Raw genomic sequence first — 12,656 nt, 5'->3', positions numbered from 1 at the left:
TGAGGACAACTCTGGACATGTGAGACAAGTAATTATGATAGCTACTCATGCTTTTTGTGTTTGTTTGGCTTTTTAACCAATGCCCCACTTTTGTAAAGGGAGAAAAGCAAGTTTGTTTCGCTAAATTTTTTACTTAGGCTTCTACAACAAGGCAGGAAAGTGTATCTTCCCCCTGAGTTCCACAAATCTTACTTGTCTCTTACTAGTTTACTCTGCCTGATTGCTTGGAAAAAGAGTTGGTTCCTTCTCTGCAGCAATGCTTAAAAGATGGTTTCCTCATACAGCTGCTTTCCCTCTAAACCATGCAGTCAGTGCAATCTAAAAGCATGGTCCTTGGGTTGGGTTGTGTTGTTTTGTTTTGTTTGAGACAGAGTCTCCCTAGAGTACATTGGTGTTGTCATCATAGCTCACTGCAACCTCAAACTCCTGGACTCAAGCAATTCTTCTGCCTAAGCCTCCTCAGTAGCTGGGACAACAGGTGTGCATCACCACGCCTAGCTAATTTTTCAATTTTGTAGAGAGGTGGGATCTTGCTCTGTTGCCAAGGCTGGTCTTGAACTCCTGGCCTCAAGCAATCCTCCCACCTCGGCCTCCCAGAGTGCTGGGATTACAGGTGTGAGCGCCCATGCCTGGCCCTTATTCTTTACTATAGAAATCTTTGTCTGGTCTGGAGGATTTTGAGATCTTGTTCATTTGCTATGGTTGATCTAGTGTAATGGGAGGGGGATTTTATTTTTTTAAGAAAATAAACATTAGGGTTAGAAAGAACTAAGACTGTATTACAGTTAGAAAATGGACTTAACTTTTTTTAAGTTCCAGAATAATCGTTTCCATTTCTAATACTAGGAAATTCGTCAGTAAGAATACATTAGCAGAAATGACTAATCAGGCTTGGACAGTTTTCTGGTATTGGACCATTACTAAGCCTCTATTTTCTTTATTGTTGCCAAATTGAAAAATAGGAATGGAACAGAACAGAGGAGATTAGAGGGAGGGGCTAGCTAAGTGAAAGGGGAGTTTTTATTGAAGTTAATTCTATATTTAGTTTATGTCTGTGAACTTAAACTTTTGGCTGTGCATAATTTAGCCTTATGGTTTAATGGAGTTTTTATTTACTTACAGTTTATTGAACCATGAAATTGGCTTTGACGTGGTCTCACTTCAGGAGGGAAAAATTTATTGACAAGATACTTTTTCATAGCTGATTAATTGGCTTCTGTTAGGCTAAACATTGAGTACACAAGACTTAGCCTTGTCTTAAAAGTTATTCTGAAGGCTTTTAGGTAGACATAGTGGCCTGAAATGGTTAGCCACTAAAGTTACACCTTCTTTCATGCAATTACATGGGAACAGTAAATACTAAAGTAAGATAATTTAACATGGAGATTATTAAGAAAGGTAATACTTTTTCTATAAGTCAGAGTTTTCTTTTCTTTTCTTTTTCCTCTCTCCTTCCCTCCTCTCTTCGAGACAGGGTCTCTCTCTGTCACCCAGGCTAGTGTACAGTGGTGTCATCATAGCTCACTGCAAGCTCAAACTGCTGGGCTCAAGCGATCCTCTTGCCTTAGCCTTCCAAGTAGCTGGGACTACAGGTGTGTGCCACTGCTCCTGGCTAATTTTTGGGTTAAAAAAAAAATTTTTTTTTAGAGACAGGGGTCTCACTATGTTGCCCAGGCTGGTCTCGAACTCCTGGCCTCAAGCAGTCCTCCTGTCTTGCCTTCCCAAAATGTTGAGATTACAGGCACGAGCCACTGTGCCCAGCCTTGTACTGGATATTCTTATTTGTAAACTAGGGGAACTAATGCTTGCCTCAGAGAGTTGTTGGGAGAATTAGATATTTAAGCTGAGAAACTCTTGAAGCTCTGGACTTATAGTATCTATCTATTTAGAATCTCCTTTGAGATTTCAGAGCCATTTTAACCTTAAGTCTAAAACTTACCATGTGAGCTCTCTTGCAGAATGTTTTATTTCCATTTATAGCACCAACAATCTATCAAACCAGAATCTAAGAATCACCTCCCACTTCTTACCACATTTTCTAGTCCACCCAGAGCTATTGATTTTACACCATAATTTTGTTCCTCAAATTAGTCCACTTATCTCCACTGCCACCACCGTAGGTCAAGCAGTCATTTCTCTCATATGTGCTACTATAATAGCCTTCTTTCTCCCTAAGTCCTGACCCACACCCAGCCAGAGTAAAAATTTTTTAAATGTACATATGGGTCACTTTTCTGCTTAAAACTTTTTAACGAATTTCTGTTACCCTTAGTCCACAGATAAAATCTTTAATGAGGCCAGGTACAGTGGCTCATGCCTGTAATTCCAGCACTTTAGGAGTCTGAGTCGGGAGGATTGCTTGAGGCCAGGAGGTTAAGACTCCGTCTCTACTAAAATAGGAAAAGTAGCTGGGCATGGTGGTGAGCTCCTGTAGTCCAGCTATTTGGAAGGCTGAAGCAGAAGGATCACTTAAGCACGGGAGTTTTTAAGTCCACCTGGGCAACATAGTGAGACCCCATCTCCAAAGAAAAATGAAAACAAACTAAAATAATATTTATCTTTGATGCCATCTCTTCCCTGTCTTTTCACATCCCCTCTTTATCATCGTCCGTTCAGAGCCCCGCCCCCCATCCCCTTCAGTTATCTGAAGTTGCAGAGCCACAGTTCAAGAACCCTCTGTTCTATGCTCTCATTTAATTACTGATGAAGGCCTGTCATTTGAAATTCATGTGAGTACCCCTCTAACTATAAGCAGATTATTTGGTATGCATGATAGTATAGTGAAGCACCTCTTCGGGGTGCTGCATAACAGCTAGTCATCTTCCCAGTGGAGAATCACATCTACCAGTTCATAAATTAGGTCCCAGCTGATGAGACCCAAAGCTGCAAGGGTCGTTCAAATACTTGAGAATCTCAAGAGTTTCATTAGTAATTAGTCTTTCTTTGCTCTTCACAGAGATTGCAAAGGCCTTTGGGAGAGCAGAGGAAGATGGATGATAAGAATGTACATGGGCTAGTAAATAAGGATCTGGGGAATAGTTTCCATGAGTCAGGTTGTTTCCAGGGAGAAATGTGGACTGATTTGAAAATGTCATCTCCACCTGTGAGAGGCTGGAAGTTAACCACAGCTGGTTAAAATTTCTAGAAATAGTGTGTTGATAGTAGCACAAGAATGTGAATGTACTTAATGCCACTGAACTTTACATTTAAATGTGGCTAAAATGGTAAATTTTATACTACATATATTTTACCACAATTTTTTAAAACGTTTCAACAAACTGGGTGCTATGCTGGCACCTGTAATCTTAGCTACTTGGGAGGCTGAGATGAAAGGATTGCTTGAGGCCAAGATTTTAAGACCAGCCTGGGCAACATAGTGAGATCCTGATTATTAAAAAATTTAAAAATTAGCCAGGCACAGTAGCACACCTGTAATCCCAGCTACTCTGGAGACTGAGGCAGGAGGATCACTTGAGCCTAGGAGTTCAAGGCTGCAGTGCACTACTGTACTCCAGCCTAGACAATAGAGCGAGACCCTGTCTCTTAAAAATATTTTAAAATGAAAATAAAATGTTTCAACAAAAATAAAGTACAAAAGACATCTTCATCCTCTTTTCCCAGATTTGTCTAGGTAATATTTTACCCCATTTGTTTTATCATTTGTGTGTATATACACATGTAAACAAGTATGAGCACACAATTTTTTCTGAACCATTTAAGGTTAGATTACATGTATCATGGCCGTTTGCTTCTGCTTCAGGAAAATTTTTTCAGAATAGATACTTAACTATTATGGTTATGTACCAGCTTCATGAATTTACATTAATATAATACTTCAGTACCATCTAAATTCCAGTTTTCTCAGTATTGTTTTTTTTTTAGCATCTCCTTCCCACTTTCTCTCCCCTGCAATATAGGATACAGTCTAGAGTAGGGTATTGCATTTATGCAATGTCTCTTTAGCCTCCCTTTGTCTTTTATGATATTGACCTTTTTTTAAGGAATACAGTGCCCGCTCCCATTTTTTTAATAGACACTTCTTTTTCTGTGTGTCCAGTGTTTCCTAGTAATTAGAATGAGGTTGTGCAATCTCAGGCAGAAAATTGCATAGGTGATGTGTCCTTCTCAGTTATCATACTTGGAGACTCAATACATTTTTAATTAAATACATAGTGAAGGGAATCAAATGTTGTGGGAATTTTAGAGAACAGAGACAAAAAGATTGGAGTAGACATCATGGGAAGACTTCATTAAAAAGGAGACTGATTTGATAGCATACTTCCTCCAGTGTCAAGTTTTGCATTAGCTCAGCTAATCTATATTACTGTCTTATACCGGTTTTTATAAGCCTTGCTCTTGTGTTAAATAAATCAAGAAAAAAATGACTGATTTCACTTTTTAAATTTAATGAAATCAAATGTACCTTTCAGCTGGTGATCAAGGGTCTACTGGTTATTACTTAAGGTTCCCCAAGTGATTTGGATCAATATAAGATGACTTGAACTTTGGTGTATGGGAACAAGTCTTTATTCCCTTCCTGGTGTCGTTAAATATTATAGTCAGACTGACAGTTTGTACTGTTGGCTTTGCCACCATTCTAGAGCCTTTTAGCACCCCTACTTGAATTGTAGAAAGCTGCTGAAATAAAAGTACTTTTCTTGCCAATACCTTTTGTAGAATGAATAAATAGTGGTAATGCTGATGCATCTATCCTTGAGGCTATTTTTCCCTTCCAGGCTATCTTACAAAGAGCATCCAAACTTTCCATGCAGAGGTAACAGGCTACTACTTTGCAAAATATGATTAAGGCAAATATCAATTTAAGTATATTTATTTATTAAAATTTTTTCAGGTAATAGGAAACACTGTAGTTGACACAGTTGGGATATGTTCATTGGTTAACAGGTAGGAGAACCAGAGCTATATTTGAGGCCATTGTTATTCATAAAATGATTTTTTTTTCTTCCCATGTACTTTAAAAAAATAACTTCTTGGCCTTTGTGCATTTTGTTTCTGCAGTTTGAAGAAAACAGGTCTGAAACAAGGTCTTACCCCCAGCTGCCTCTGAACACGGTGACTTGCCAGATCTCCAAACATCAAGTCCAGCTTCGTCCGCCAACCTGTCTGACATGTCGGGACCCGTGCCAAGCAGGGCCAGAGTTTACACAGATGTTAATACGCACAGACCCCGAGAATACTGGGATTACGAGTCACATGTGGTGGAATGGGGGTAATCGTTTTTGTTTTCTTTGCTATACTCACCTGAAGGACTGAATCTTATGGATTTGTTGAGCAATTTTTGTCAGGAAACAACCTTGACTCTGCATCTGCAAACCTCAAGATCAAAGCCCAATATATATTATCTTCTTTTGAGCTAAAAGTTTAGTTTTGTAGTAAAAAAGCAGAGTATTGCTTTGGCAAGCAAACAATTTTGATGGGCTTATCATTTAAAAATCGTTTTAGTCTCTTCTTATCCTTTTCTCTGATTTATTTACAGTCATGCATCATATAACATTTCAGTCAATGATGGGGCCTGCATGTATGATAGTAGTCCCATAAAGATTATATATAGTGGAGCTGAAAAATTCCTGTCACCTAGTGGATGCCATAGCCAAGCCATCATAATGTCAGCAACACATTACCTCTTCTGTGTTTAGATATGTTTAGATACACAAATACCTTTGTGTTATAGTTACCTACAGTATTTAATATAGTAACATGCTGTACAGGTTTGTAGCCTAGGCTTTACTCTGTAGCCTAGGTGTGCAGAATTCTATACCATCTAGATTTGTGTAAGTACACTCTGATGTTAGAGATGTTTCTCAGAAAGTATTCCTCCTTGTTGTGAAGCGAGGCATGTCTGTGTTTGGTACACAAAGCTGGTAACAGAAGTACCTATCAGCTTGCTTCTCAAGCTAAGGGCGTTGCATATAGGTGAGAATTGATACTTGAGAGACATTGAAAACACCAAACTCTTACATAAAGTGTTTCTTGAGGTCAGAGAATGTTGTCCTGTGATGATACTGAAGGATGAAACAGTTCTCCAGAAAGGTATCTTCTTTCTGATGAGATGCCAGATTAAATCCTTAAACATTTGCCCTCATCATGAGACAAGGCATGTGTAACATGGAATTCAGTCCAAATTCCATCTTGAACAGTTGTAGTCTGCCTGAACAGCTGTGTTTGCCCTCCTAATTCTCTGTGCAGACTCATTTGGATGTTTGCATTTCCTGTCCCAATGTGGTAGGCATTTAATTGATCAGATCATACTTTTCGTTATAAAAGCATTTTGACATTTAAGTGCAAAAGAAAGCAATTTGAAAAATTCATAAAGCTACAGATCCTGTATGCTATATTTTTATATCTGACTGCATGTGATTTCTATAGCCTGTAAGTAGTTAAACACTGTCTTCCTAAATTGTCATAGGGTATATTTTTAATCTTGATTTATGCCATGATTCTTAACAGTAAATAAATTGCTTCTGCGTAAGAAGGCACTGTGTGCTTTAAAGATACCATCAAGAACCAGTGGTACAATACCAATAAATGTTATCATTATTGATAGTCTAACAATTCCCCTCTTATATCACAGTCTTTGGACTCTGGGTAATACTGTGTTTTACTATGGAAATGTCAACCACTATCTTCAAATTAAGTGCTTTACACTTATTTCTGCTTAAATGACACTAAATAGCCCTTTTTGGTTTTTGGCATTGGTGCCATTTGCTTGCTTGCATTTGTTTTGTATGCCCTTCTGTGGAAAGATAACTCAATCAGAACTGGGAGCCTCTTTGCCCTCATCCATTGTTCCTGGTACCTTTTGACTTCTCCATTCATTCACCTTCTTTTTAGCTGCTTGAGGAAAATGAATGGCTGATTTGGCACATACTTAATTCTTAGTGTCTTCAGCAGGAGTAAATAGAATTTAGGCCTTATTAAAGGAATCATGTCATTCTTTAGAGCATAGTCCTCTAAGTTGGAAGCAGGGTTGGGGGAAAATAAATGTTGGCTTTCTCTTATTCTTCTTTACCTCTGTTACCTCTGTTTATTGCCTTTGCTGTTGCTTATTTTTCATGGAATATGGGTAAAAGTAGAGAAAGGGACCCCTAACAATGGTTCATGACCTGAGTGTGCTTTGTAAACTTTATTATGTGGACTGTCCTCAGAGCTTGCCCTGGAGGACAAGTGGGAGATCAAGCTTATATATTGGAAAGCCACCTACCTGGAAGAGGCCTATTGAAAATCAGCTGCTCCCCAAATGTGGCTGAATTGAAATATTCTTACATCATGTGTTGAGTGCCAACACTGAGCCAAGCACTACAGGACAGGAATGTATAAAAATTATTCTCTAAGGGAAAGCTGTCTGTTGTTGGAGACAGACATATTCATAAAAAACTCTGATTGATACAAGCCAGCTGTGTGTGTTATACCAATAGAGATGTGAATAATTTGGAATTTTGAAAAGAATAATTGAAAGACTTAAATTTTCTTATTCTAGGATTTGGAACACATTTTTAATTAGCCCAATTAAAAAAAATACGATGAATCCAATTTGGGAATTATTTGAAATACCTTTTATTTCTGTTACTCCTTCTGGTAATAGAGTTTTATAAGTAGAATTGGTGCTTGATAATTTGAACTTTTTAATCATTGTGACTTTGACTTTTTTTGTCTGCAGAAATCAAGATGACTACCAGCTGGTTCGAAAATTAGGTCGGGGTAAATACAGTGAAGTATTTGAAGCCATCAACATCACAAATAATGAAAAAGTTGTTGTTAAAATTCTCAAGGTGAGTGCAAGAAGAGAATTTTAGGTGTTGATTTTTAAAAATAATAGTGATGCCTTTTAGAAAAATAGTATTAAAAGTTTTTTGGAGTACTTTAGTGCATTTATTTTACTGTATCTTGTGAACTCAACAGAACAAGTTATGCTCATTTGACAGATCAGGAAACTGATGCAAGAGAATTGATTTGACTCAAATATATAACTAGGTTGTGGCAGAGGAAAAGAGTAAAGGTACAGTCTTCTCTTAGGTCTTGCCAGATACTGATTTCCTATATTTTAAATTATATTCTGTGCTTTTGTTTTCAATAAGTAAATCATTACCTCTACTTTATAAGGTTGGGGAGTCACAAATACAGGCCTTAGAGGACAGGCAGATGACATCAGTGATGGCAGTCTGGTGTAAATGTCCATGCTTAGATGATGTGAGTGGTAGAGACTGAGACACATTGGGAAACACATGCCTCTTCAAAAGGAGGTAGCTGCTTCTCAGCTCCAGCTGATTATTGCCCTGCAGTAGTGTTAAGTCCTGTGTTGCTTGATACTCTGTTTTGTAGAGAGAAGCCAGAGGTTTATATTTGTATATGAATTCCCCTGATTTTTTAAGTTTGGTTCAAGATTTGTTAAAAACACCACACAAGCCGGATTTGGCCAGTGAGCTACCAGTGTGCAGCTTTTAATTTTGTTATATCTGGACTGTGCACTGTCATTGGCAACTTAGCTCATTGTTGCTTACCACAGGAACTTTTCCATATTCAACAGTGAGAAACAGAAGTTTCCAAACTTTCTCAATTTACAACACTTATATTAAGTAATTTTTTTATGGTACCCCTGAGCCAAAAGAAATATCTAGTAACTGTTTATTGAGTAGCTAGGTCCAAAGAACTAAAGTATTTATATTTTAACAACTTGGTAGCCATATACAAAGTTATACGTCTAAAAGGAAAAAAATAATTTTTTCTTAAATAACCATAATTAATTACCGTTAGGATATATACACCTGTTAGTCACTGCACAGCTTCTCCAGTGTTGGGATCAGATTGGATACCATCGCTGTCATTTCCTGTTCTACTTTAATTTTTGCATAGTACTTTTTATGACAGCAATTGCCAAAAACCCAGCTTCACAAAAATTTGCCCTCAAAAGGAATATAGTGCAATCTAATGTTGAAGCTATGAACTACCTCAAGGCTAGTAAGGCACTCAGTGGCAGATATCAGATATTGACTGGTGAGTTTCCCTCAGAGATTTAAAGTATTCCACAGTGGCTCTGTGAATGAATTGCTGAGGCAACTCACATACTATTTGAGAACCAAAGAGTATCTGTCTTAGCACATATAGAAGGAGAACTAGGCTGGAAATCAGAATACTTGGGTTTTAATCCAAGCTATAAAATAATTGGCCATGATAGTCCTTTTAACCTAAGGTGTGTTTATTCATCTGTAAAAAAGATAGTCTTGCTTTATACCTACCTTTCTCAGGGTTGTTATAAGGATCAAATACAAAATTATGTATAGAAGCATACTTTGGAGACTGAGGTTCTATGTAATTTTAGGATGGTATTCATATGGAGAGGTATGTGGTAAAATGAAGTGATATATTACCTAGACCACATGAAAGGCACAAATAAATAGTGGGTTTATAGTTCAGAAGAGGGTGGTAGTAGTTAGAAAAGCTCTCTGGAGCTGTTTTCTGGCTAAATGGGAGGAAGATTTGGATAGATATGGGTGGGAGTAGAGAAGGGGGAAGAGTGCTATGGAACGCACCAAGATTAGAAAAGAAGGAAAGGAAGAAATAAGAGAAATGTTTCATGTGGAAGACGATATGACGATATGTGACCATACACAGGGTATGACTTTAGAAAGGGAGGTTAAATTTGTATAAGGCCTAGAAAAGATAATCTCTGCATTTCCTTCTAGTCTTAAAAGTTATTAGGTTATTAAGTATGAAATGTCCGATTTCCTTAACACATTGATTGCCACACTAGAAAAAATTTTTTTCCCCGGGGCCATGGTATTTTATTAAAACAAGAAGATCCTTTCTAATTTATTTTTATTGTTTTTGGTGCATGAATTATATGCAACACAGTCCACGTTTTTAGAATTGTCAATATTAATTGCAACAATAATAACATCGACAAGTAAGATTTTCATGAGCCACCTGCAAGGTTTTGCTTCAAGAGGCCCTAGGCTCAAAACTAGCTTGAGTTAAATACAACTCACATGGCAGTCAGTATGTTAGGTAATAAGTCTGAGAGTTGATCTTTCTGATATTTTACTTTGACACATCTTGTTTTATTTTTATTGTGAAGGTACAGCCTCAGTCTTTCAAATACATGTTTTGGCTTGTGATTATCCTTCAAACTGTTTTTTTAAGAGCAATTTTTGTGAAACTATATATAAGTTAAAAATTGATGTTATTTTCAAATGTGAGTTCCATCCTGGAACCAGTGTAGTGCAGACAGCTTGAAATATCAATGGAAGTATTTGGGAAGGATGTGGCTAATGAACGCACAGTATGTCGATGGTTTCAGAAGTTCTGTTGAAAATGAGCCATGTGGGACCTGAGACCAAGGGGGACAATGATGAGCTGAAATTGTAGTGGGAACAAATCCATCTCAACCTGTGCATGAATTAGCAGCAAGGTTTGATGTTACTATTCCAACAATATTGGACCATTTGAAACACATGGTAAAGAAGCTGGGTAGATGAGTTCTGCATGAATTAAACGAGCATCAGAAAAGAAACTGTCTTGAAGCTTGCCTTTCTGTGCTGTCACATCATAAAGGCAAACCATTTCTACACTGTATTGTTACATGTGATGAAAATTGGATTCTTTCTGACAATCACAAGCGTTTGGCATAAGGGTTGGATAAAGACGAAGTGCTGAAACACAATCCAAAACTGAATATTCATCAAAAAAAGTTAATGGTGTCTGTTTGGTGGTCCAGCGCTGGCATTATCCACTATAGCTTTGAAACTTGGTCAGTCGATTACAGCAGATGTCTACTGCAACCAACTGGATGAAATAATGAGGATGCTTGTGATTAAGCAGCCGAGATTGGTCAATAAACACAGGCCAATCCTCTTGCAAAACAGTGCTTGACCACATGTCTCACAAACAACACTGCTCAAACTACAGCAGCTGGACTTGGAAACTCTCTGTTATCCATGGTATTCACCAGACTTTGCACCAACTGACTACCTCTTCTTCCAGACTTTGGACCACTTCTTGCAAGGAAAAATACTCAGTTCTCAACAAGGTGTAGAGAACACCTTTTGTGATTTCATTGCCAGTTGCTCTCCAGGCTTCTTTGCTGCTGGCATAAACAAGCTACCATTATGATGGCAAAAGTGTGTCAGTAGTTTAGGTGCATACTTTGATTAATTGTACTGCTTGTTTGAGATACAAGAAACTACACTTTTGATTTGAAATTGGACATTTCATATTTAATGACCTAATACATTATCTCCTCTAGATAGTTGGGAGCCATTGATGGTTTTTTAGTGAAGGGTGATTTAGAAAGATTTTTTTCAGTTCGGTTTTCTTAACTGAACTGTAGTGTATATTTTACTGTAATTAGTAAGTGGTATAAGTATAGAAGTTCCTTCATAAACTATATCTAAAATTTTTAATCTCTCCCTATTTAATGAGACAAAAGTTGCATTGATCACATTAAATTAGGGCATAAGTCACCTGCCTAGTCTGTTGCAAACCAGTTTTGTAAGTTCATAGGTTTGAAAGATTCTGTAGAATAAAAGTTTTGTAAGCCAGTAGCTTTTTTGCCATAAACTAGCAACTGAGAAGTAGTGATTTAGTAGAAAACAGGAGGTGGATTGATAGGTTAGCCTCTGGAGGGTAGAAAGGTCTCTCAGATACCATAACAGAAAAAACTACTATCATCTTGTTTCCCAGCTAGTCATTGTATTGAGTTCTAATAGAAGCAAGGATAAGAGGCCATGGATTGAACTGAATATGGACTATGTGGAAGTCACTCTTTGTAAGACAGCTTCCATTTATTGGGTATCTACTTTGCATTGGGCCCTATTCTAACTGGCATATAAATTACAACAGCTCTGTGAACTAAGTATAGTTCCTTTGCAGCAGTGATAAAAATAAAGTTGATAAACATTTACATGGAAAACATTTACATGGTTTTCTCAAAGTTGAATAGCTACAAAGCCAGATTTTAAGGGCTGTCAATGTTTCTAAAATCTGCTTGCTTTCTACTGCCATGTGCTTTGGACTTAAGACAAGGTTAAAAGAATTTATAGTACTGTTTGGTAGTTCCTAGACCTAGATCATCAGCCTGGGAACTATCTGAAAATAGAGCCCCAGTTTCCCTCTCAAGATTCTGATTTCATAAGTCTAGGTGGGTTCTGGGAGTCTATATATATAAAAAGCCAGGTGATTGTTGATCACCAAACTTTTGTAACCGCTCTTGTGAACGAAGAGATGAGATATACTTTAAACAATTTCTAAGAGTTGTATGAAGCACATTAGCAGTCTGAGGTGACCAACACCCTAGGAAAGAAATGTAGCAAGTCCAATACAGCTGACATAGGCCACATGTGGCTATTGAGCATTTGAAACGTGGCTGGGCTGAGTTGAGATATGCCGTAAGGATAAAATACACTAGATTTCAAAGGGTTAGCACCGGAAAAGGGTGTAAAATACATCACTCATAATTTTTTATATTGATTAATATGTTGAAATAAGATTTGGGGTAAATAAAATATATTATTAAAATTAATTTTGAGCCAGGCATGGTGGCTCATACCTGTAATCTCAACACTTTGGAAGGCCAAGGTGGGAGGATCCCTTGAGGCCAGAGGAGCTCAAGACCAGCCTGGGCTACATAGTGAAGCCCTATC

General features: G+C 37.6%; 1 protein-coding gene across 1 annotated transcript in view; it reads left to right on the top strand.

Annotated features, from left to right (window-relative positions):
* CSNK2A1 (casein kinase 2 alpha 1) overlaps positions 1 to 12,656 on the top strand; it is a 48,400-nt gene that overhangs the window by 21,171 nt on the left and 14,573 nt on the right. The window contains exons 3-4 of the mRNA XM_069495551.1: positions 5,020 to 5,230; positions 7,679 to 7,790. Coding sequence (XP_069351652.1) covers positions 5,130 to 5,230; positions 7,679 to 7,790 — 213 coding nt within the window. The 5' untranslated portion in view covers positions 5,020 to 5,129. The remainder of the gene's footprint in view (positions 1 to 5,019; positions 5,231 to 7,678; positions 7,791 to 12,656) is intronic.

Source organism: Eulemur rufifrons, chromosome 20, assembly GCF_041146395.1.
Source record: "Eulemur rufifrons isolate Redbay chromosome 20, OSU_ERuf_1, whole genome shotgun sequence".
NCBI lineage: Eukaryota > Metazoa > Chordata > Mammalia > Primates > Lemuridae > Eulemur > Eulemur rufifrons.
Note: the sequence above shows the minus strand (reverse complement) of the source record. Positions and strands in the feature narration are given on the sequence as shown.